At 41.0% G+C, this 27403-nt stretch overlaps 1 protein-coding gene across 2 annotated transcripts in view; it reads left to right on the forward strand.

The window, feature by feature from the left end:
- Positions 1-27403, forward strand: part of ipmk (inositol polyphosphate multikinase) — a 95293-nt gene that overhangs the window by 34881 nt on the left and 33009 nt on the right. For both annotated transcript variants that reach the window (XM_033034349.1, XM_033034350.1), the window contains exons 3-4: positions 6357-6453; positions 8565-8737. In XM_033034349.1, the coding sequence (XP_032890240.1) occupies positions 6357-6453; positions 8565-8737 (270 nt within the window). The remainder of the gene's footprint in view (positions 1-6356; positions 6454-8564; positions 8738-27403) is intronic.

A 27403-nucleotide genomic window follows, 5' to 3' on the forward strand; every position in this document is an offset into this window, starting at 1 on the left:
GACATGATATATCCCACAATGACATGCAGCAAAATTATAAGACAGTATCTCAACTCTTTTTACACATTGCAATTAATGCAATTTCTATTAGTTCTTTCCACTTCCAAACAAAAATGTGGTTGGATTATTCAGCATATGATCAAACAGTGTCAATAAATCCTGGACCATGGTAACATATATGCCTACGTATAGTTGTGAATGTTGCTCATTAAATGACTACAGTACTGATACTCCATATTAAGAGCATTGATTTGCCGTTAAAATGAATTCTGTAATAACGTGTCAACGGTAGCAGTGACAATCGAACACTGCGGTTTTAATGTTTCACGTGTTCACAATTTAATTAATCCATCTTTATGGATTAAAACAAATAATAACATTGGGAATTAAAACACATTTGATTGCATTCCGTTATCAAACATAGTCAATATTCAGGACAATAGGGTCAGGGAAGGGGGTGTGTGTGAATCAGTGCGGGGTGGATAGATAGCGGGGGGGGGTGTTTAGAAGGCAGTCGGTGCGGAATGGATGGATTGAGGCAGGTGAAGTAGTACGTGTTGGTTGTAGGTAAAATTGTGAGGAGAGAGCACGGGGGATGTCTGGTGTTGAATGGGGGGGTTCAGTACGGGATGGATGGGGGTAGACAAAAGTGCTGGAGGAACTCAGCGGGTGAGGCAGCATCTATGGAGCGAAGGAAATAGGCAACGTTTCGGGTCGAGACCCTTTTTCAGACTGTTCCCCCCATTCTTCTTGAATGGGAGGATCAGTACAGGATGGATGGGGGAGGAGGAGATCAGCGCAGGATGTATGGGGGGGGGGGGAGGGTCAGTGCAGTGTGGATCGGAGGGTCTGTGCAGGATGAATGGGGAATCACTACAGGATGGATGGGGAATCACTACAGGATGAATGGGGGAAGGTGCAGGGTAAATGGAGGGTGCGTCAGTATGGGATGAATGCGTGGATTAGTACAGGATGGATGGGGAATCAGTACAGGATGGATGAAGGAGGTGCAGGATGGATGGGTAAGGGGTAGAAGGGGGGGGCGAGGTGGGGAGGAAGGAATGTCAGCGCTCCTCGGACAACATCGCCCCGCTGCCTTGGCCATTGGGAACTCCTCGTCATCGCCTCCCTCCTCCAACAGCAAGGTGCGGGGCCGAGCGGTGTAACTTAAAGATCCTTTTGCTATAGTATCTATGGTGCAGCTGCTTCAGAAGTGTCGGAGCGAATGACACTAACGGCGCTTTAAAAAAAAAAAACCTTCCCGCATGCCGAGGCCTCCCCCTCCCTTCCTCCTCCCAGCCTCGTTGTGCGGGAAGGTTTTTTTTTTAAAGCGCCGTTAGCGGATTTGTAAGCAGCGGCCGCTATCAGGGCGGGCGGGGTGCAGGAGGAGGAGGAGATGGAGCCGCTATTGCGGCTGCTGTTGCTGCTGTGCGGGACCCGTCATTCGCTCCGACACTTCGTCACCCCGCACCTAGTATCTTTCCCAACAATACAGCCATCACCGCCGACACAAAACGTCACGTTCCTTTTCTCCAGAGATGCTGCCTGACCCGCGGAGTTACTCCAGTTTTTTGTGTCTATCTTCGGTACAAACCAGTATCTGGTTGCCAAGCCGGGCAAAATGACTCGGTGTTTAGTTGCCCGGCGGCACTTTGAGTGGTCAATGGCACCCGGGCAACCGTTAATTTCGAGCCCTGAGTGTGTGTAGGTGTGCGGGGATCGCTGGTCAGCGCGGACTTGGTGGGGCCGAAGGGCCTGCTTCCGTGCCGTATCTCTAAACTAAAGTAGATAAGGAAATAATTAGATTTTTTAAATCTTAATATTACAAAGATTATTAGTAAACTCAAACTCTGGAAGCACTTAGGAAATGACCACAATTCTTTTCATAATGCTTCTGGTTTTACAACATCTCCATTGAGTTTCTGCAAATCAGACAATATTATATCCACCTTTTTCAGTAAAGATCACACTATAGCCTGGCTAACTGATTTGAGTCCCAACAGGTCAGATCTGGTATCAAAAAACATTACAAATATTTGGATTTGGCTCGATTTGGATTTGATCAGGTAATTTCTTTATAAATAAATCCACTAAGGCTCATACAGAGAGCCTCACTGCCTGTGTAAGAAGGAGCTGCAGATACTGGTTTAAACCGCAGTTAGACACAAAAAGCTGGAGTAAATCCACAGGCAGCTTTTTCAGTCTGAAGAAGGGTCTCGACCCGAAATGTCACCCATTCCTTCTCTCCAGAGATGCTGCCTGTTCTGCAGAGTTACTCCAGCTTTTTGTGTCTACCCAATTACATGTACCAATGTCAGTGTTGAATTGGGAATCAGTCGATCAGTTGGTTACTTGAATTGGACTCGGCTTGGGTTTAAATTTTCTGCCCACTCAAATCACTCACCTGCGACAGCTGCTGAATCTACTTTAATGTTTTCCCCTGCGAAACTTGTACATTAATCCCTAAGTTCCTTGGTTTAATTGTGCTGTGTATGGTTCAGCGAATTTAGTTGTTTCTCCAAGATGCCAGTCTTTACAAGAGACTCTGTGTCCTATAATTGATTGACATTGCACCCAACACTGATAATTGGTATCTAGATGTGTATTTTTTCAATTAGAGTGGCTGGATATTAATGATTGAAAGTATTGTTTTTTCTTTTGTTCACCCCTCTCAGTCAATGATTTTTAGATCAAATGCAAGTACTTCCATCTGAGCGAATATCGATTAGATTAGATTAGATTAGATAGCCTTTATTGTCATTCAGACCGAAGTCTGAACGAAATTGCAGCAGTCATACATACAATACAATACAATAAAAAACAACAATAAACACATATTAACATCCACCACAGTGAGTCCACCCAGCATCTCCTCACTGTGATGGAGGCAAAAGTCTTTAGGTCTGCAGTCTCTTCCCTCCTCTTCTCCCTCTGCGCTGAGGCGATCCCCCACCGGGCGATGTTAAATACTGTCCCGCGGCTCAATCACCGCGCCCCGGGGTGGTCGAAGCTGCCGCCCACCAGTCCTGCTGATGCTGCCGCTGGCCCGCGGCCGAACCCCGGACTCAGGCCACCACCGCCAGAACACCGTCCCAGCCACCCTCACGTGAGTATCGTGCCGTCTTCAGCCTCGGGCTGGGCCGCCCCCGACATTGGCGCCGTACCTCCCTCGGGCTGGGCCGCCCCGACATGGGCGCCGTACCTCCCTCGGGCTGGGCCGCCCCGACATGGGCGCCGTACCTCCCTCGGGCTGGGCCGCCCCGACATGGGCGCCGTACCTCCCTCGGGCTGGGCCGCCCCGACTTGGGCGTCGCTTCTTCCCCGGGCCGGGCCGCCCCGACATGGGCGCCGCTCCTCCCTCGGGCCGGGCCGCCCCGACATGGGCGCCGCTCCTACCTCGGGCTGGGAACGCCATACCTCCCCGAGCACGGCCACTCCGACGGGAGCACCGTTCCTTCCTCGGGCCAGGCCGCCCTCCCGGGAGCGTCACAGCCCCTCACGGAAGCACTGTTCCAGCCCCGAGCCTGGCCGCCCTCACGGGAGCGAGCTCAGGGCGAGTCCTGGCGGGCTCTGCCTCCTGAGCCTCGAGGTCGCCAGCTCCGCCATTAGGCCTCAGCGCAGACGGAGGCAGAGAAGGGGAATACGACAAAAAGTCGCATTCCCCCGCAGGGAGAGACAGCAAGCCCCGTTTCAACCCCCCCCCCCCCCCAAACACAAACTAAAAACCAAAACTAGACTAACCAAAAACAAAATAAACAACACAAAAAACACAAAACAAAACAAACAGGACTGCCGGTGAGCCGCTGCAGCCAGAGCCGCGCCGCCACTCCGAATCCATTCTACATAAGTGGTTAGAGACACACTCGTTGCCTTGTTTTGATTGGCATGGTAATAAAAATTGAATGGATTCCTTTTGTGGTTCAGTAATTGCACCAACTTATTTGGGAAAAAATGCCACTCATATTTTCTAAAAATTGTTCTTTAATTTGTGCAGAGGTATCAGCACACAGTCATGTTTGTTTCCTTTCTTACTTACTGGCAGGCAGATTTGAATGATATAATTTGAATAAAATTGGTATATCGAAGTCATTTCTGCTTAAACCGTTTAATCCAGGTACTTTTCAAGTACTGTAGTAACTTAAGATGGGATTCAATTTCAGATGATCTCAGGAGCTGTAGCCTCAAATTAAACTCTGAATAAAGATGTACAGGTCCGGAAAGGGATTCCAAAATTTAACCAAGAGGATTACTCTGCCTGTAATTACATGTTTCTGTATATGACAGTCAGATGTTTACCAGTATTATTTCCATTGAAGTTTACATTGAAATATTTTACGTGCATTTTTAATACTTGTGTTGCCTGAAAGAGATGCTGAAGCTGTATTGTATGAGATGAGGGCGAATAGGATAAATTAAACCAGTTTAATTTCTATGGATTTTGATGGTAGAAAAGAGGAAGAGTGGATTAGGAATGCTCAATCTGCATAGATAATAATCTGGTCACTGTGCAAGGTTATTTTAGATTATAAGAAATTTGCAAGAAGTACATCCTTTGCGGTAAATTACCTCAAATTAATATGATACCCAGCACAATCCATTTTTGATGACGTGTTGCTCTATTGTGTTCTTTGCCTGGCCTGGATTTGAGTGGCTAACCTGTCTTTTTGTCTCATGCTAACCAGTCAGCAAAAAGACTATACATGATAACAGTCGAGCCATCCACGGTGTACAGATACATGTTGAAGTGAATCTGCTGTTGGAGTAGTCGTTTAAGAGTGGAGCGATTCTAATCTGATTGCTGATCCACTTTTGGTGCTAGCACACAGAATCGCCTGGCTTGGGCGCCATCTTTTGTAGTCTGCTGCTTACCCTGTTTTCAAACTCTACAGGTCACTGTAGCCTCAATGATGTAAATTAGATTTAGTCGATCTTGATGAATAAATTGTGCAAATGATACTGTTAATTTGTTTTTCTTGAATTGAAACTGAAGAAGCATTATTTTCAAGGGGACGAAGATTAGAAACACAAATACCATTGTGCTGCTCTATTTGTTTAAACTTTCACAGTGCTGATTGCCATGTGGCTTAGTGCCCATATTTTATCTCTCCTACCTTGCCCATCGAAAAGTGGCTTTGCTATTCTTCATGCAAACATATTCTTCTTTCATTGGGATGTTTACCCACCTTGAAATATTAATATAGATGTGAATGCTTTAGAAGCAGCAGAACAATTTTTGAATGTGACTTTGCAATATCATACAATGTCAGTAATTACTAATATTGATTCCATATTGAAAAAACACATTTGTAACAATCAGAACACATCTATATATTTGGTGCAGTCTGTTCCTTACATTAGATTGTTTTTAGATAAAGATCTTAAATGGTCTTGCCCCATTGTTTGTAGTAATGATTTACAGTTAACATTGTTAATTTCATTCTTCCTTCTGAAGTTACTGCTGTACAGTCTTTCTAATCTGAATTGCTGCCATACACTGAAGGTTTAGTATATAGGAATAAACAGTTAAGTTTAGGAGTCTGTTAATATTCAAAGCTATTCTGAACTGTCATAGGTTGTGCAATAAAGGTTTTGAAATATAAAATGTATGTACAGTAAACCCTCTGTTTTAACAGACCACTTTAAAACTCATTTTGGTTTATAATGGACAGACGTGCCGACACAAAGGAGGACCTGGCGTGGGGGGATCGCCGTGAGGAGGGGAAAGAATAAAGGGGACCTGGAGTGGGAGTACTTTGTAACTTTGTAAGCGCCCTTTATGGGTGACTATTTGCATACCTTGGGTGTGCAAGCAATGATTTTCACTGTGACTTGTCACATGTGACAATAAAGTATTCAATTCAATTTAAAGCTTGCATGGCCTCCCCAGCCCCGGCTTCCGACGCAAACCGCTGCTCACAAGGTGCACCAGTGAGCCCATCACGTGATCCAGTCAGCATGGCTGTTCTTACGGGTCACACTGCCGCCCCTGGGGACAGCGCTTTCTGCAGGCCACTGCCACCGGTGGGACACACTCGGTCACCGTGGGTTCCATCCACTCCCACCGGCTGCTGCTTCTTTCTGTTGGCCCGTGGCTTTGTCCGCTCCCCTGCTCTTTCTCCTCTCATCGCTCTGTTCACTCGGCCTCACCTTCCTCCCCTCCACCGCCGCCTCCTCCTCCCTCTCATTCTCCTTCTGCCCCGGAGAAGCTGACGTGCTCCACCTATAAAGGGTAATAAGTTTCCAGAATGAGATAATAATTTCTGGAGACTGCTAAATACCTCCAGGGCATAAACTAACTTTCCTTGAATTTCTAATGTTTAAATATTCCAGTTTCCAACTTTTTTTTCTTTCTCCAGGTGTTTGGTTCTTCGTGTCATGATCACGTATTCTTAGAACTACGTAAATTCCTGCCGAAGTTCCTTGGTACCTGGGCACCAACGACTGCACCAAATGGTATCCTTTGCACAGAACAGTGGAATTGAGTACAGCTGTAAACCTATTTTCATGACTCTGACAATGTATCTAAATTGGAGGTTTTGTTCTACCATGGCTGATCATCATAAACTTGTTGTTTTCTCTGTACTCAGTCTCTGCATTTTCTTATTTTGCATGGAATTTCTATTTATTACAATATAGTGAACAAGCAGCATCATGGTACACTATTCATTTTTTAATGTCTTTCACCGTCCCCCTACTTCTCCCTGCTACCCCCACCCAAACTGTTTTAGATGATTCATGGGTTTGAAAGTAATTCATGTACATAGAACATAGAAAAGTAAGCACTGGAGCAGGTCTTTCGTTCTTTTTTTTGTGACAAACATGATGCCGGGTTAAAATGAGCTGATCCATATCCCTTCATTTCCTGCATATCCATGTGCCTATCCAAAGGCCTCTTAAATGCCACTATTGTATCCACCTCTTCTCCTACACCTGCTAATGCGTTCCAGGCACCAACCATACTCTGCCCAAAAAGAAATTTGCCCTGCACATCTCATTTAAACTTTGCCCGTTTCACCCTAAACCTATGTCCTCTTGCCTTTGAAATTTCCACCTAGGGGGAAGAAGGTTCTGAATACCCTACCTATGTCTCTTATAATTTTATATACTTAGGTTGTCCCTCAAATTCCGGCATTCCAAAGAAAATAATTCAACACTTTGCCCAACCTCTCCTTCCAGGCCATTTTTTGTAAACTAGGAAGCATTCTGATAAATCTCTGTATCCTCTTCAAAGCCTGCACATCCTTCCTGTAAGGGGTAACCAGAACTGCATGCAAACTCCAAATGTGACCTCATCTATATCTTACAAAGTTGCATTTTGACAAATTCAATGTGCGCGACAAATGAAGGCAAGCCAACCTTTTTTACCACACTATCTACTTCTGTTGCCACTTTCAGGGAGATATGGTTTTGGACCCCATGATTCCTCTGTATGTTAATATTGTAAAAGGTCTTGCCGTTAACTGTATATTTTCCCTTTACATTCGACCCCCCCTAAAGTGCAACCAGATCAATGACTGGATGTTGTAAAGAAGCATGGTCCATTTTTTGAAATGAGAAAATGTATGTGCCTCTGAAATGAGAATGACCATTTGCATTGAGTGCAACTGAGTGCACGATGTGCCACACAAGTTATATAAGTGACAATTCTGACACTAGGGCAGGCTAATTTATCACCGTTCTGTAATGTAATAACCATGTAATAGTATAGAATTAATTAGCCTTTGAGGACATTCCAAAAACTGCGTTATCGTTATGGCTGCATATGCCATTTGTAGAGATAATGCCCACTGCCAGTTGTTTACCTCTGCTCCCTACTTTAGTTTAGTTTAGAGATGCAGCGTGGAAATAGGCCTTTCGGCCCATCGAGACAATGCCAACCATCGATCATCTGGTACACTAGTTCTATCCTGCACACTTGGAGCAATTTACAAAGCCAATTAACCTACAAACCTGCACATCTTTGGAATGTGGGAGGAAATCGGAGTACCAGGAGAAAACCCACGTGGTCACAGGGAGAACATACAAACTCTGTACAGACAGCATCCGTAGTCAGGATCGAATCCGGATCTCTGGCGCTGTAAGGCAGCAGCTCTACTGCTGCGTCACTGTGCCATATTGCTTAGGTTTGATTAGATTTAATGTTCAGGCCTGCATGTGTATTTAAAAAAAAAAAACGCTTTAATGTTCATGTATTTATCTTCCTTTGAAAACTATCTGTCCTTGTGTTTATTTCGGTTTTGTTTCACTACTCATTTATTTATCATGCTACTTTTTGTATTTTTCATGACTGATTAACTAATTTTTGTATTAAAGAAAATTCCATTTAAAATCTACTCATTAATTTTTCATGATGATTAATTGATATGTGCATTGTATCAGATTTTTTCCCTTAGTTCTAAATTATAAATGAGCAAATAATCGCATGAAATTATGATGTGGCTCGTAAAGGAAGTAAATGGCCATGCTTGTGTCTTGAAAATAATAATGAAGTAAACAAACTAAGCCCTTTGATGATATTTCATGTGACCTACCAAGGCGTTTTTCTCTTTAACCTTGGAGTTCAGAGTTGTATCTTAAACTGGAAGATGTGACACGCAGGTTCAGCAAACCATGTATCATGGATGTTAAAATTGGGAAAAAAAGTTATGACCCTGATGCTTCAGCTGAGAAAATACAACAACAGATCAGCAAATATCCATTGATGGAAGAAATTGGTTTCTTGGTACTTGGCATGAGGGTAAGAGAAAATTGATATAAAACCTAGACTTGTAAGTCTGAAATGTGTTTATTTATGCCTTAAAGATTAATTAAAATGGAATTATTAAGTTTCAAAGGATGATGTTCTGAATGAAGAATTGTTGCCTTGACAACTGTAACATGTAAACTTGCAGCTGTGCAGAGCAGCTGTAGTTGTAATGACCAACATGTGGATCGAGTGATATAATAAAATATAGAATATGCTGAATATTCCATTGCTGATTTATTTGCGGTAACAATACTTAAACTGAAAACCACGTGTAAATTGTCAAATCTCCTCTTCAATCCATGTTGTTTAAAGAAACAATAATGAGACCACAAATGGTGTTGCGAGGAAACAGAATTTAAGAAAAAAATTATAATTCTATGACCAGAAATTTTAATTTTGAGTACTCTCATTTAAATTTTTTTTTTTTTCCCCCCAATGAATTTCCAGATTTTTATCCTGGATCATCTCGGTTGTCAGCAAAAAATGCATGTTGTTAGCCTTGTGTTAATTTAGAATCTAAGTGTTGTGAAATATTCCCTTTGCTGAAGAAAAGGAAAGATGTTTTTATGCATTGAGAGACACAAAAATGCTGGAGAAACTCAGCGGGACAGGCAGCATCTCCGGAGAGAAGGAATGGGTGACATTTCGTGTCGATCCAAAACGTCATCCATGCCTTCTCTCCAGAGATGCTGCCCGTCTCGAGGTGGTACTCCACCATTTTGTATCTATCTTCGGTGTAAACTGGCATCTGCAGTTCCTTCCTATACATGTTTTTATCCATGATTGGTAATATATTATTAGTAGATAACTGTTATTAATATTGGTACTGCACAACACTTACCGTTAAAATAGGCATAAAAGTTGTACTTTTAACATTTACTATTCACTCTTCGTGGTGCATAAATAGCTCCCTGTTACATTTTGTGATAGACACTCCTGCACTAAATGTTATGAACCCAACATGGTTCCTCACATGAAATCTCACAATGCTGCCATTATCTTCAAGCAATGACCTTTTTTTGACCTTGGATAGGATCTTCGACTTGTCAATGTGCCAGTAATGTAATATCCTGGTTCGCTACCCAGTGAAAGTTAGGTTTCTGCACCTATCACAATACAAACTTGCTCTGATTGAAGTCACCAATGAAATCCAGCAAGATTAAAAATTCTGAATCAGCTTTTCTTTGCTGTCCTGTGGCTCTGTATAGTTTGTGACCGATTCACCCTGCCATTTTCCATTTGTGTGTTGCTTACTGGGGCTGTTCTGGCTGTATTCAAATTATCCAGATAAAACCAGAGTATCATCAACAATAGTGCTTCCTCATATGCCTGCTCTACTGTCAGTGGTAACTGCATTAGGATATATCCTTGGCTCTCCTTTTTCTCATCTGTGTGGTGCCCTTGGTAACGTTATCTGAAAACAAAGCCATGGTTCCCACACGTCTGCTGATAATGCTCAGCTTTACCTCATTGCTGTCTTTTTTGACCCTTTTTGAATGTCTGCCTAACATCCAGTAATGGAGGAGTAGAAATGTCCTCCATTAAAAGGTTGGGAAGTGTGATGATATATCCATCGGTCCCCACCCTAAACTTTGTTGCGTAGACAATGAATCCACTCCACTCTTTGGTAACTGAATAAAATTGTAGCAGGCAGTTCATAAACTTGGTGTGTAATTAGGTTTTCAGTTGTGCTTCAGTTCATGAATCAGTGATATCTGTAAGACCCTATTGCACGCCTATCTCAGACTAACCTTACTCGCTGCCGAAACCCACATTCCTGGAGTTATTAGGTCAAAGCTTGACTATTCTATTACACTCTTTGTACTACTCTTTATAAACTTGAAGCTATTCAAAGTGTTGCTGCTGTTGTCCTAATTTTACCAAATCAGTTCCCCGTCTACCCCCAACCCCGCATCCCCAATCACCTTTGAGCTTCCCGGCAACCGAGGCTCCTGGTTCATTTAAACCCTTAAAATTGTCATCCTTGCTACAGAAGAAATAATGGCAATAGTTGGGTACTTTGTACATTGAGCTTGCTCCCTCCTTCATCAAGATTGTGGCTACTTACGTCTGTCATTTTCCTATGGTTCCCTTAACATTCAGAAATCTATTGATCTCTGTTCCGAATGCAATCAATGCCTTGCCCTCTGCAGCATTTTGTGTAAAGAATTTATCCTCATCTCAGTTCTAAACAGCCTACCCCTTATTCAGAGACTGTGATTCAGAGATTTACTCCTCCTTCGCATGGAAATTTCCTCCCTGCATCCATCCTGTGGAGCGCTGTAAATATGTTATACCTTTTAATGACACCTCTTGTTCTTCTGAACTTTGGAAAATATGTGACAAGTCCACTTCTCATAGTACAACTTTCCATTCCTGAAACCCGTTAGTACATCTTCACTGCATTCCTTCTATGGCAGAGGAGACCAGAACAGTACAAAATATTCCAGATGCAGTCTCACCAAAGTCCTATATAATTGTAGTACAGACTGTCCCTGCGTTACCAGTAGGTTTTGTTTGTAGTCGAGTTTTGTTCATGAACCGGAAAAGAAACAAAATCACTTGATACGGTAACCATATTTCCACAATATAGCAATGAATAGCGTTGATGATGGCTAATTAACATGTACATATATTTATGTCTTCCTGTGCCAAGTTACTATGGTACAGAATCAGGATGTCTCACACTAAGTAGCTAGTTTCCATCAGCTTGAAGTATCAGTCGCTGTTACATTGGTTAATAGATTATCGTGGTATAGATATAAATAGAAAGGATTGTTTATGAATTTCCAAAACAACTCTCTTAAGTGGCTCCCTATGGTGAAACTGGTAGTTTGTGTTCTTAAGAGGCAATGGTCCAGATTACTGAGGAGCAGTTAAGTGTAAACATTTTAATTCTAAGACTGGTTCTCCTTTGAATGTAAAATTTATGGGGGCCGATGCATACGAACGGGTATCCATAGGTTGGCTATTTGTATGTAATTGTTCTAATTTAACCACGTCCTGCCTCTTCCTATCTCTGATATCTCTTCCCATCTTATAATCTATGCTCCCCAATTCTGGCCTCTTATTGATTCCCAAATTCCATCACTCCACCGTTGCCAGTTGGCCATAAGCAAGGCTGAACACTGTGATTGGCTCACTAAACCCATCTTCGCCTATTTCTTCCTACGAGGGACTCCTTGAAACATATTATTTTGCATTTGTTTTTGCTAATTTTCCCAGTACTTTTGTGGTTGGGTGTAAGCTTCTGTTTGCCAATGATACAATAAAGTGCTTTGGGGATTTTTGCTACATTGAAGATGCTCAATAAGTGGAAATTGTTGATCTGGGAGCTTGACCGAACTATTCAGCCCCTGTCGGCCATAGTGTTAAATCATGACTGATTGTATCTAGACTGTGGCTCTGTCACTTCATAAAGGTAGTTTGTTGTGTCTAAAGTCCTCTGGCACAGTAGAAGGTGCCATATAAATCTCATTCTTTTTCTACAATAACTAATGGAAGTCTATTGAAAATGTAGTTCAACATCCTTAATCTTTTGGGAAAGGATCAAATCTCTTGGAGACACAAGGGACTGTAGATGCTGTAATCTGGAATAACAAGCAAAATTGCTGGAGGTACTCAGCCACTCACGCAGGATCTGTGGATGGAAAGAAATTGCCGGAGAAACCCTGCATTGGGATGAAACCCTGCATCAGGATTAAATCTCTTATCATTGCGGATACCTTAATTAGAGTCCTCTCTCCTGATGGTCTGTATTCAAGGGATTTTTAGTCTTTCCTTGCAAAGTAATCTTTGGTATCATTCAGAAGCATCGTAGGTGCATTTGCACAAAAACCTTTCCCCTGGATTTTGTCCTTAATATTGAATGCTGTATTCTGAAATGTATAGCAAACTAGATGTGAAGCAGATAGGAAAGCATGGGAGTCAAGGGTAATGATGCAGGGTAAAAAAAAATCAACCTTTAGATGGAAAAAGTTTCTCAACCCTAAACATCGTCTGTCCATTTCCTGCCATAGAGGCTGCTTGACACTCTATTCCTCCAAAAGTTGTTTTTTGCTCAAAATTCCAGCATCTGCATTCCCCTCTGTGTCTTTTCACAGTGACAATGATGAGGATCAGTTCTTGAGCCACAATTAGAAGTCAGCAATGCAGGATTGATGCTCAGAAATGAAATGGGGATTTCATAAGCAGTGATGAGAATGTGGAACTTGCTGCCATAGGGGTGGTTGAAGTGAATAACATTATAAACAAGAAATGGACACAATTGCTGGAATAACTCAGCGGGTCAGGCAGAAGAGTCCCAACCTGAAATGTCACCCATCCTTTTTCTCCAGAGGTGCTGCCTGACCCGCTGAGTTACTGAAAACATTATAATCATGCAGGTATTGAAGGATATGAGGGATTATTGAAAAGTAATGGGCCTGTCCCACTTGGGCCACTTTTTAGGAAGTCTGCAGGAGACTATGCAGTTGGCACATGTTCGCGGGGAGTTGCCTTCATGGTTGTGAGGAGTTCCTGCATTCTGGGAACTATTCGCGGCCTCATTATGGTCACCGTGAATTTTTCAACATGTTGAAAATTAAGTGGCGACTAGAATGAAGCTGCCATGGAGATTAACGAGAATTCTCGAGCTGTAGGTGGATCGGCCGGAACTGGTGGATTGCCAGGAGGTCGAAGGTTCTCGTAGGTTGGAGCCGGTGCTGACCGGTGAATTTCATTGGCTCTTTGGGGAAAAAAAGGTACGCAGTAGTTTGCAGAGTTAAGCCCCTGTCTCACGGTCTCGAATTACCACAAGTTTGATTTGTTTAAAACTCGGGATCACTTGTGGGTGGACTCGCACCGTGAGACAGGGCCATAAAGGATAACCTACCAGTAATGTTAAATGTCCGCAGAGCTTCACAGCCGTGTATCTCTAACTTCTTAAAAATTGTCTGCACTCCTTCTCCCCCTTCTCCCCCCCTCTTTTAAAGGACTTACCGTACACTGTGCTTTAGCTGTCTTTTTACAGTGCCAACCTTCCTGCTCATCGCGGTGTGTGTCTGTATCACCTTGGCTTTGTATCATGTGAATTCTTTGGACAGGACAAGCGGGGAGGAGCGCTGTCTAAAAAAATCACATGGGCTGGTGAAGGAAGCAGTGTGTGTGTGTGTTTCTCTTTTTCTTTTTTGCCGGTCATTCAGGCGACTGCCGGCAACATGACAGTTGCCTAAGTGGGACACACCCATAAGATGGTAGGACTCTCAATGTATTGAAATAATTGTTTATTAACCATATAACCATATAACAATTACAGCACGGAAACAGGCCATCTCGGCCCTACAAGTCCGTGCCGAACAACTTTTTTCCCTTAGTCCCACCTGCCTGCACTCATACCATAACCCTCCATTCCCTTCTCATCCATATGCCTATCCAATTTATTTTTAAATGATACCAACGAACCTGCCGCCACCACTTCCACTGGAAGCTCATTCCACACCGCTACCACTCTCTGAGTAAAGAAGTTCCCCCTCATGTTACCCCTAAACTTCTGTCCCTTAATTCTGAAGTCATGTCCTCTTGTTTGAATCTTCCCTATTCTCAAAGGGAAAAGCTTGATCACATCAACTCTGTCTATCCCTCTCATCATTTTAAAGACCTCTATCAAGTCCCCCCTTAACCTTCTGCGCTCCAGAGAATAAAGACCTAACTTATTCAACCTATCTCTGTAACTTAGTTGTTGAAACCCAGGCAACATTCTAGTAAATCTCCTCTGTACTCTCTATTTTGTTGACATCCTTCCTATAATTGGGCGACCAAAATTGTACACCATACTCCAGATTTGGTCTCACCAATGCCTTGTACAATTTTAACATTACATCCCAGCTTCTATACTCAATGCTCTGATTTATTGGATGCCAAGGATTGGTATAAGAACATAAGAAATAGATTCAAGAGTAATCTTTTGTCTTTGTGCACCAACTTTGGCATTCAGTGTGATCAGTCCTGATCCTGACCCTACTATCCACTTTCCTTCCACATAAATTGTATTTAAATATAAAGGTCAAGCTAGAAAACATCAAACATGTATAATTCTGTGTGTAAGGAAATTTCTCCTCATCTCAGTACGAAATATTTGATCCTTGTCAGAGGAAACAGCAAGGCGATACCTACACTGTTCACCCCCCCCCCCCCCCTCTGTTGTCAAGATTGTGCTTAGTGGATAGTTTGAAATATTAACTGGTTGTTCAGCTGCCTTGATTGCTTTTCATCTATTAAATCTTCACTCTTATTTCCCATGCAAGAGAAGCTGTTGATAGAGCTACTTAAAGGTATTAGACTACTTTTCATAGATCTGAAATTGCATCCAAAGGGCAGTCACTGTGATAATATGCTGCAGCAATCTCAATTGTAATAAAAGTAAGTTTAGCAATGCAACAAAACTGGAAGTGACAAACAAGTTAATCGTAATCGACATCAACCATTATTCATTATTTAGAGCACGCACTGGCAAATGACTGATTTGTTTTACTATATGTCATCACATTTTTTGCTGTCTGTTGCATTAATTTGTTGCAGGTGAACTGAAGTTTTATTCAAATTTCTTTCAGAAGTTAACAGGATGTAGGATTAGCGGTACAGAGAGAAGCAGAAAGAACGGCACTTGCCAAAGCAGCAGTTGCCCCATTACATGCCCTAACCTGAGGAATGACTCGGGCTGCAGCTGTCATGTTTTCACTAAGTTGAAAAGATAATACTGAAGTGGGGAGCTTTTCCAAATGACATGAAATGTCATTGCTGTTGAAGAAAGCAAGTGATTGCAAAACACTTTGTTCAGATAATAGTTTGCTGACACCTTTTTTTTAAACTTTAAGAGACAAAGCAAAAGTTATAATATTAGAGGATAACTTTTAAGAAATATTTTCAAATATCCAAAGATTGACAAACAGGGAGGTGCCTATTTGTTACAGTAGTTTTCTTGAGTATCAACAGGCTCTTATAATTTAAGCTATCAGCCCATTACAAATTAGATTTTTGTTGGCAACATTTTTGTTTCTGCACGTTCAAATTGGGAAAGTTGTTTGGCAGTACATAATTTTGATATTTTTCCCATTGATTCTCTTGTACTTTTTTCTTTTCAAATGAAAGGAGAAATGACTTATAATTTAAGATTTATATGAATATATTACCAATTACATGTTTGATGAGGTTGAGTATAGAGTTGCAAATGATGGCATTAAAAGGTGACACTGACTCGTGTCAAAACTCATAATGGGGAATGGAATGAAAGAAGGACTTTCATTTGTATGCGTTGTGGATTATAGTTGGAATACATTTCTAAACCATGGTATATTTCATTTTAAATAATGCATGTGTGTAATATGTGTTACACCTGACCAACAGTTATGCCATTTGCTCTTGATGAGAGTTATACAATATTTATTTTTGGTAACTGGGTTTCGCTCTTGAACCTGCTGAACTCTCAGAAGTTAGTCATTGGCAACAGGGCAATTCATAGCACATTCTTCAGAGGAAGCAACATAATTTGTCTGAAATGTGACATTTTGCATGGTTAAATGTGTACATCTGCAGCTCGAAATGTTTCGAAACTATTGTTGATTAGTAGTCAAGGGTCGACGTTCTATGTAGCCTGTTAACTTTATTCAACAGTTTTTATTGCATAAACATCTGGTTCTGGTCTGTCTTTGATCAGCATTTTTTTCCCTGAGAAATAGAGGAACAAATATCTGGAAGTCCTGGGGCCTCATTACATCCAGAATTATGTGGCAGCATTTTCAAATACATGTGCCGAGTGTTTCCAGCATTTTCTGGATTTTTCTCATGCATTTTCTTGTTCAGGATGTAGTAATAATTTAAAATATTTTAAGCTCATAAGATCCAGGAGCAAAATTAGGCCATTTGGCCCATCAAGTCTGATTCGCCATTCAATCATGGCTGATCAATCTTTCCCTCCCAACCCCATTCCCCTGCCTTCTCTCCATAACCCCTGACACCCGTACTGTTCAAGAATAACTTGCTAAGGATGTATTTTCTCTCACAGTTTCCCATTTCTTATTGCAAGATTTAATGTAATATGAAAGATCCTTGGAGTTGCAGAAGGAGGCCAAATTCCACATTTTGTCTGTTGATTGATAAAGAACCATCTAGTCTTATCTCATTTGCCAGAACTGGGTTCATCACCCCATAGATTATGGTTCTTTAAGTATGTGCCCATGTACCCTTTAAAAATGTAATGAGAGTTTCTACTTCAATGCTATCATTTCAAGCAGTGAAATTACACAATTTCATCTGGGTGCCTTTTTTTTGTACCTCTTAATATTACCAATCACTTTAGATCAATGCCCTTTGTTTTTGACCCACCTCAAAACAGAACAACGTAGATCCATTTATTTATTCCGTCCAGGAGCCTCATAATTTTATACATCTCCTTTCCCTTAATTTTACCTTCGCTGCCTCTGTTCCAAAAAAGCACAATAACTTTCCCCATTGTTAAAATTTTTGGCAACATCTGTGTAAATTTCTCTGCCCTTCTCCAGTTCAATCAGATCTATCCTGCATTGGGGTGACCAGAAACGTATGCAATATTCAAGCTATTGAAATTTCATCATTTTTTGTCAGACTTGAATGTGATTTATTTCATCACATGTAAAAGGTAGCAGGTTCTTCTATCCTTAACCTATTGATACCCTGAAGATAGAAAAAAAAAAGCTGGAGTAACTCTGTTGGGTCAGGCAATATCTCTGGAGAAAAGGAATAGGTGATATTTCGGGTTGAGGCCCTTCTAATTCAGCAAAGGCTGGTGACTAAAGTTGAGTCCAGCTCTCTGAGTCTTTGGGGGAAATTTGAAGGGCAGGCTCTTAGGTTCAAAAGTGAGTGCTATAACTATGACCACATAGTTTGTGTATCATTTTATAAATTTAGTATTTACTTTACAGCTAAATAGTGTCTCTACAAATCACCACACTTTAGAAATACAAGGGTACAAAATGATGTTGATTGATACTAATTTGCAAAGTAGTAAAAAAATAATTCAGCAACCTAAAATCAATTCACTAGAATTAATTAATAGTTTTGTAGTAGGTTCTCAACGCAAGCTTTTCAATTATTCAATTGAGATGGATGTTGCTGAGAAAACCAGTGTTTATTATTATTCCATAATTATATCTCAGAGGACAATTAAGAGCCAACTACATTAGTAGGTCTAGAAGACTAAGGATGACAGATGACAGATTTCTTTCATGAAGGACATTAGTGAACCAAAAAGGTTTTTATGTCAATTGGTAGTTTCATGGTTATCTGTATGAATAGTAGCTCTCTCTTCCAGATTAATTTAATTACTTGAATTTAAATTCCTCGGCTTATTCTACAGGGTTCAACAGTGTACTGTTCTGGGTGCTTTGCTGATTCCTTAACCACTATGTTAACATACCCTATAATTTAATGAAGGCACAAGAAACTGCAGGGTCTGATGAAAGGTCCCGACCCAAAATGTCGTCCGTCCATTCCCGTCACAGATGCTGCCCGACCAACTGAGTTCCTCTAGCTAGCACTTTGTGCTTATCTCCATAATTTAAATTGGCATTTGTTTTTTAAATATCCGTTTATATTTCACAGCATTTGCCTAAAAAAAATGCTTTCATATGGTTTGCTGCATATGATAAAACTTGTACTCACTAATTATTAACCCTGAAATTAGTTAGTTCCTTGAGAGTTGTATTATTTGACAGGTAATCTTTTGATGGCTGTGTTGAGCAAGGATACCAGAGTGGGCATTTATAGCATCCTGACCTGCTGTCAGTTTTGAGTAGCAACTCAAAATTGCAACAACAAAAAAACAGATTTTGCTCCTTTCTTCTTGTGGAACTGCACTATGAATCAACTATGACCATCTAGAAATGTGCATATTTGAATTACTCCAGCATTTATGTCTATGCACAATTGAATTAATGTCTTTGAATATTGTTGTTTAAATTTAGTAATTTGAAAGATGGATTGAAAATCTAGATTTGGAGTGGTGAACATAAATCCATTCTTGCAATTAGAATATTGTTTTTTGGTAATGATTATGGTGATGTTGTAGCCTATTGGCAGGTTTTGAAAATGTAATGTAATTACATTAATGAAAACTTCAGCAGATCTAACTGATTGGATTCTAAAACACTGCTTTATTTTTGAAGATTTTTTCGAACAATATTGAGTTTTATTAGCTAAGAGTGATTTTAATATCCACTTAAATTAAAAATAAAGTGGAAGTCCGTGCCATTGAATTCAACAAGCCATAAATCAAAATATTTTACGGTGTTTATTATAATAATTATTTGTAGGTACGCATATTTTCCAGGTATTTTTACCTCTAAATTAACTCTCCTGGAACTCTGTGGTTTCTGGTTTCATGCATTCTTTTAAATTTCTTTTATGGGATCCCCACTGGAAAAGTCAGAATTTATTGTCCATTCGTAATTACCTTTGAAATCATGGCTGTAGGCTGCATTTTGAATCTCTGTAGCCCTTCCGGTGAATATACTGCTACAGTGTTATTTATTAAGGTGATGTATGATTTTGACCAGACAATGAAGCGGTCAATGCATTTTACGACTGGATGTTGTGTGATTTGACATAAAATGCTGGAGTAAAGGGCCTGTCCCATTTTCACGACCTAATTCATGACCTTTTTTACTCGTGGACATTTTTCCTCAGGCTAGAAAAACGCCCTGACCTGCTTGATGCCATGATTACCTACGACTAGCATCACGACCTACCTACAATCTCGTGACGACCCTGCTGCGAGTATGAGTCAAGGGCAAACTCGGCAGAGGTCGTGAATGTGGGACAGGCCCTTAACTCAGGGGGTCAGACAGCATCTCTGGAGAAAAATAATAAGTGATGTTTCAGGTTGGAACCTTTCTTCAGATTGAGTCTGAAGTTTAGTTCCAAACTGAAACGTCACCTATTTTCTATCAGAGATGCGGCGTGAGACTCTGAGTTATTCCAGCATTTTGTGTCTCTACTGGTATAAACCAGCATCTGCAGTTCCTTCCAACACATGTTGTGTCATTTGGATTGGGATCTGTACTGATTGTGTTCCTTGCTCTATTTTCCATGTCCACTTTGGTGGTAGAATCAGGATTTTGGGAGGTGCTGCCAGAATAGTCTTGGCTGAGGCAGAGGGAATGAATTTTCAGGGGAGATGGATGGCGTGCCACATTGCATTGTTCTGAATAGTAGCAGGCATAGGAACATATAATGTAAGACCAGAAATTTGCATGTGTCCTTGTCAATTATCCATCATTTAGTAAACTTAGGCTGATTCCAATCTAATCCCAGTAATTAAATTTGCTATAATAAGGTCATAAGTGATCGGAGTAGAATTAGGCCACTCGCCCCCTTCAAGTCTACTCCGCCATTCAATCATAGCTGATCGATCTCTCCCTCCTAACCCCATTCTCCTGCCTTCTCCCCATAACCCATGGCATACTAATGGCATACTAATCAAGAACCTATCTATCTCTGCCATAAAAATATCCATTGACTTGGCCTCTACAGCCATCTGTGGCAAAGAATTCCACAGATTTACCACTGACTAAATAAATTCCTTCTCAACTCCTTCCTAAAGGAACATCCTTTAATTCTGAGGCTATGACCTCTAGTCCTAGACTCTCCCACTAGTGAAAACATTCTCTCCATATCCACTCGATCGAAGCCATTCACTACATAAGAATCTCAGTTCAAGGGAAACATCATCTCAGCATTCACTTTGTCGGCCCCCTCAAAATCGTAAGTTTTGATACAAATATCTCCCATTCTTCTAAATCATTCCTTGACAACCCATTCATCCAAGAAATGGATCCAATGGAAGTGTATCTCCCTTTAAATAAGGAGTACAAACTATCCACACAGTACTGTGGGTGTGGCCTCATTAAAGTGGACCTTTTACACTCCATCTCTTCTAATAAATGTCGACATTCCATTTGTTATCCTAATTACATTGAACTTTGTGTTCCACTATCCAGATTCATTTGTACAGCAGCATTCTGGAGTCTCTCTTCATTTTTAGTCTCGGTCTGCATATCTATTTATCTTCTCTTTTCACCAAACTGTACTCCAAAGGCTACATTTGCCCACTGATTTATATATTCCTTTCAAATTCTGTAAATAAATCCCAACTGCACTCTTCATTCATTTAATATTGTAAATAGTTGCACACCACTTTTTATGAGTAGCCAACCCAAAAAAGCCCCATCTATCCCTGATGCGATTTTGGGTAGTCAGCCATTACTATTCTTAAATATCATCTTCATTGCCAAGATCTCATATCTTGTGAAAACCCTTTTATGTACTACGTTGCCAAAAGTCTTTTAGAAATACAAATACACAACAGCTGCTGATTCTCCGTTGTTCAATGTGCACAACGAACATCTTCAAAGAACTAATACATTTGTCAATCATGGTTGACAAATGTATTAGTGATGGTTGACCCATATGGAATTTCTATATGTTTTGCAACTAATTCATTATTATAATCTTAGAAACATAGAAAAATAAGAGGTAAATAAAGGCCCTTCAAGCCTTCTCCATCATTCACTATGATGATGGCTGATCATCCAAAATTACCCTGTTTCTGATCCTGCTTACTCCCATATCCATTGATTTCTGTAGCCATAAGAATGCCACATAGCACCTTTTTGAATATATTTAATGATCTAGACTCAACCAGCTTCTGTGGTAGATCATTTCACACTTTACCTCTCTTTGAGTGAAGAATTTCCTTCTCATCAGTTCTAAATCTCATCGTGCGTTCTCTGAAGCAAGTACATTGTTCCCTGAAAGTGGTGTCACAGGATGGTGAAGAAGATTTTTGGCATGCTGGCCTTCAGTCAGGGCATAGAAGCTGGGATGTTATGTAGTAGATGTACAACATATTGGATAGGCTGCACTTGAAGTAATGTGTACAGTTTTGGTCACCCTGCATTAGGAAAAATGTCGTTAAGATGGAAAAAGTGCAGAAGTTATCTAATAGGAACCTGATGGGCAACTTTTTTACACAGAGGGTGGTATGTATATGAAACAAGCTGCCCGAGGATGTTGTTGAGGTAGGTACTATAACAACATTTAAAATACATTTGGCAGGTACATGGATAGGAAAGGTTTAGAGGGATAGAGGGATATGGGTCAAACATGAGCAAATGGGATTACTTTAGTTGGGCACCTTGGTCTGCATGTACGAGTTAGACCAAAGGTCTGTTGCTGTGCTGTATGACTGACACTAGATGACCTACCTCATCCTTTGAGTGTGGACTTCTCCACGATCAAGAACATCTTTCCTGCATCTTGTCTGCCAGCTCCGTCAAAATTTAAATGAAGTCCCCTTTCCTTCTTCTAAGTTCTAGTAAATATACATCCAATCATCCTAATTGCGCTTCATGCATTAGTCCTGTCATCTCCCAACAGTTGTCCAGTAATGGATGTTGGACTAACTTGTTGGCAGTCTGAAGAAGGGTCCCGCCTCGAAACATCACCTATCCATGTTCTCCAGAGATGCTGCCTGACCCGCTGAGTTACTCCAGCACTTTGTATCTTTTTTTTAGTCAACAGTAACCTTGTTTTTCTCTAATCTTCCTTTGATTTTATTAACGGTGTTCCAGTCTGCTGGGATTATTTCAGAATGTAGAGAATTCTGGGAGATCATGATTAATGCATCCACCAGTTGTACAACCACTTTTTAAGACTCCAGTAGCTTCTTGAATATTGTTGGAACTGCATTTGGAACGACACAACGGTGATCGGGCTGATCACCAACGGTGATGAAACAAACTACGGAGCGGAGATGCAGAACCTGGTGGACTGGTGCTCACGTAACAACTTGTCCCTAAACACCTCCAAGACCAAGGAGCTGATTATCGACTTCAGGAGGACACATAATGGGGAATACGCCCCAATCTCCATCTACGGGGACAGTGTGGAGAGAGTGTGCAGCTTTAAGTTTCTGGGCACTCACATCTTAGAGGACCTCACATGGTCCACCAACACCGCTGCGCTGGTCAAGAAGGCACAGCAACTACTGTTCTTCCTGAGAACATTGAAAAAGTCTGGTCTGCCCCAACAGCTGCTGACGACCTTCTACCGCTGCACGACAGAGAGCATACTAACGTATGGCATCTCTGTGTGGTATCTCAGCTGCACGGAGGCGGAGAGGAGAGCTCTTCAGCGCGTCGTCCACAGAGAGCAGAAGATTATTGGGACACAGCTACCAGCCTTGGAGGGCATCTACCACATACGGTGCCTCAGGAAGGCCATCAGCATCCATAAACACTCCTCACACCCTTGTAATAGACTGTTCGAACTCCTACCTTCCGGCAGACATTACAAGACCTTCTATGCCCGCACCTCCAGACCCATGAACAGCTTAATTCCCAGAGCTATAGCTGCTCTGAACTGGTCCTGCTGAGTGCCCCTCAGCCTCATGAACTGTCTCCCTCGGATGGTCACGTCGCACAGACACATTTGCACTTTTGACTGTTTTACTGTTCTTTTTATAAACCATGTTCTCGGGGTATCTAAATCTAAATTTTATTAGTTGTTTAAGTTATGACATCGGATGGAAGCTGCATACTAAATCTCGTTGCACATATGTGCAATGACAATAAAAGATATTATTTATTATTATTATTATTATTATTAGTTTGGGTAAATGAACTAGACCGCATCAAACTTCTGATTTGTGCCTTGTGGATGAAAAGCCTTTGCCAACATAGCTGCATGATGGGAGAACAAGGAAGAATTCTTGAGGGTTTTTAAAAAAAACACACCTTACCTACTTATAATTAAGAGCAATTCTAACAGCCACATGTGATGTGTAAATCTATGTGGACTTTGAATCCAATATTTGCCTATTTGTTCTGTGTGGCTCAGTCGTTTCATGATAGGTTATAGTTATGATTAAAAAAATAAGTTAAAAGAAGCCAACTTCATTTTCTTCTGCTTTTGTAACTGGTTGGTATACAAGAGCTATTAAATTCAGATCAGATGACTTTCACCATGGGTTCTGAATTTTACAATTGTTTGTGAAACCTGTCTTTCAACAGAAACTCAATTGGAAACTAGACCAGTTTACAACAAATTATCTGGGTACGGTCTCAAAAGATGTAGGTAATATTTGACAGTTAGTCTGCTTCATCCTTCTCTAGGTCACATCTTCCTATGGAAAAAGGCAGTAAAGAAAACTATTGTATATATGGGTAATTTCAATTCTGACCAGTAATTGACAGGTATGTTAAGATTACTACATATCCACTTACAAGTATTGCTAATCCAAAATGCCACAGTACACACAAACCCTGAAGATGCATCACTTGGCATGAGTAGTTCCTGTTTATCAATGAATGTTAAGATGTAGTCTGTGTTAACATAAGGCTTCAACGGTGTCTTTCATATATGTCCGTCTCACAGCTATACCACCCTTTCTCTAATGTCGTTCACACAGTAAGAAATCACAACTCTGCTCTGGCTATATTTTTAGTCTATTAAAGAATCTTCTTGCAGCTGTCATAGATTGTGCTATTTTATTTGCATCTGAGTAATGGTTGTATTATAGATTCACACTGTTGCACTGAATTATAATTTATATGTTTCGTTACAGAGACGGTCAATTGCAATTTATGGTGTGGAATTATCCAATATTTATTACTTTTATAATGTTGTAACTAATTTGAAATTTTAATTTCTAGGCATTTGTTTGCAAATATTGTAAACAAGTTGTACTGTGTCAAATAGCAGCAGTATTACAATTTTAGAGAACCTACTAACAATTGTCTGGTCACTTGGTAAAAATACTATTCTGATCATCTTTGACTGTCTCAAACCAATAACTGGATTATAAAATATCATCTGTATCCATTTAAATCTATAAACTTTTTGTGATTTATATAACAACTTGATTGTGCCAGTAATTAACTTTTATTTAAAAAAACATTGTAAACAAAGGTTCCAACTTCATAAAAAAATATATTTACAGCAGACCTTCCTTTTATAAGTGTACAGTTAATTTGCAATACAGATATTTTCATATGAGAAATTCAGAGATTTACTGATGGCCTAAATTAATTTTGATATACGATCCATTCCCATTGAACCTATAAATCATATCAGGCAAAAACCTTTTTTAATGATTAGACCTGGTGCGGTATAATGTGTAGAAAGGAACTGCAGATTCTGGTTGTCTTGACAAAGGCCATACTGAAGTCCATGTAAACCATATCAACTGCAATGGACTCAGCAATATATTTAGTTCACTCTTCAAAAAATCTCACATATATTAGATGCGATCTCTCACAACAAATCTGTGCTAATTATCCTGATCAATCAGGAAAAGTCTTTTCCAATAACTTTCCGACCATGGACGTTAAACTGCGTGACATAATTATGTGACATTCCTGCTGCACCTCTTGAATAGACGTATCACATTTGCTATCTTCCAGTCATCTGGTTTCTCCTCTGTGGCTAGCCATTGATTTTAATCTAATTTAATTGATTTTAATCTTTCGAATAATGACTTTCGACCAGTGGCTCTAACATCCATAATAATGAAGTGTTTTGAGCGACTGGTTATGCAGCATATCAAAAATAGTCTACCTGCCGACCTAGACCCACTGCAGTTCGCCTACAGAGCCAACCGATCCACAGAGGACGCAGTCTCAACAACACTGAACCTCGTACTGTCACACCTGGATCGGAAAAATACTTATGCCAGGATCCTCTTCATAGACTTCAGCTCTGCTTTTAACACAATCATTCCGCAGCAGCTGGTGGAGAAGTTGGAGCTATTGGGGGTTGATGCTGGCACATGTAACTGGGTCCTGAACTTTCTATCGCAACGGCAGCAGACAGTCAGGGTGGGCAGTAGGACATCAAAAACCATAGCCGTGAGCACTGGCTCGCCCCAAGGCTGTGTCCAAAGCCCCCTGCTGTTTAGTCTGCTTACACACGACTGTACTGCTAGACTCAACAACAACTTCATCAACAAGTTCGCTGATGACACAACAGTGGTGGGTCTCATCAGTGACAATGATGAGTCGGCGTACAGGATGGAGGTGGAGCTGTTCACAGGATGGTGCAAATCCCACAACCTCATTCTCAACGTGGGAAAAACTAAGGAGATGGTGGTTGACTTCAGGAGGGCGGGAAAACAACACCATACACCTCTGCACATCAATGGAGCTGATGTGGAAAGGGTCAGCAGCGTGAAGTTCCTAGGACTCCACCTGTCAGATGACCTGACGTCCACGACCAACACCACAGCACTGGTCAAGAGAGCCCAGCAGCGACTACACCCTCTCCGAAGACTACGGAAAGCAGGTCTCCCCACTACACACCTACGAACTTTTTATAGGGGGACAATCGAGAGCACGTTAACCTACGGCATCACTTCCTGGTTCGGGAGCTGCAAGGCGTACGAACGGCACCAACTAGACAGGATTGTGAAGACCGCCAGCAGGATTAATGGTGCTCCACTCCCTTTCCTGCTGGACATATACAGGAAGAGATGTATCAGCAGAGCCATCTCCATCATCAAAGACGCCTACCACCCATCGCATCACATATTCTCCATCCTGCCATCTGGGAAGAGGTACAGGAGCATTAGCTGCAAAACCAGCAGGATGCTCCTCAGCTTCTTCCTGCGGGCTATAAGACTGATAAACGGACTTTGCCCCCTGCCAAAGTATCGCGCACCAACCACCAACCTGGACACACTGCAGCAGAGCCACTGTCGTGCCGCTGCCGATCGGAACGCCGGTTGATGTTTAGTAGAGAGTAGAGTGTTTAATTTGTTCATGATATATGTATTTTTATTTTTAACTGCACACTGAATGGACACTGGTTGAGCAACGTTTTTTTGTTTCCTCTGGGTATGTGAGTACTCAGGAAAATGACAATAAAGATATACTATACTATACTATACTATAATATATCTGCCAGGGCCCTATCTCAGCCCCCATATCAGCGACTGGAAATAGGTCTCATCAAGCCCTGGGGATTTATTCAGCTTTTGAGACATATTAGCCTGTTAAGGCATATTATAACCTTTTAAATAATAATAGGCATTTTCATATTACCATGTTCCTCTCTGAAATAACCAGCTACAGCGTCTTTCTCCTTAGTGATTATGGAACAGGAATATTCATTTAAGACCGTATCCACTTATGGTCCCAATTATTTCCCTGGTTATCTCATCGCTGATAACATAATTATAAAATGAGTTGCTATTTCTCCTAATCTTATCTGTCGGTAATGTTTCATGGGCTCTTTTTTCCCTCCCAATTTTTTTACATTTTGAGCCGTCCTCACCGTCCACTTTTTATTCCTGAGGATCTACCCCAACTTTCAGTGCTGTAAACTTAACACGTGCTTCCATTTCTTCCAAACCCTCTATATCTCTTGACATCCAGGGTTGCTTGGACTTGCTGTCTTTATTCGACATGTGAGAACATGTTGGCATTGAACTCTCTCATTTTCACTTTTGAAAGATTCTTACTGAATATAGATTTACTTGCTAGTAACTGCCCCAAGTCTACATTTGCTATGTCCTCCTCACAATATTAAAATAGTCTTTCCTACACTTTCCTATGACATTTAATTTCTGAACTGTCCTTATCTTTTTAC

The sequence above is a fragment of the Amblyraja radiata genome, chromosome 15 (genome assembly GCF_010909765.2).
Source record: "Amblyraja radiata isolate CabotCenter1 chromosome 15, sAmbRad1.1.pri, whole genome shotgun sequence".
In the NCBI taxonomy this organism is placed as follows: Eukaryota; Metazoa; Chordata; class Chondrichthyes; order Rajiformes; family Rajidae; genus Amblyraja; species Amblyraja radiata.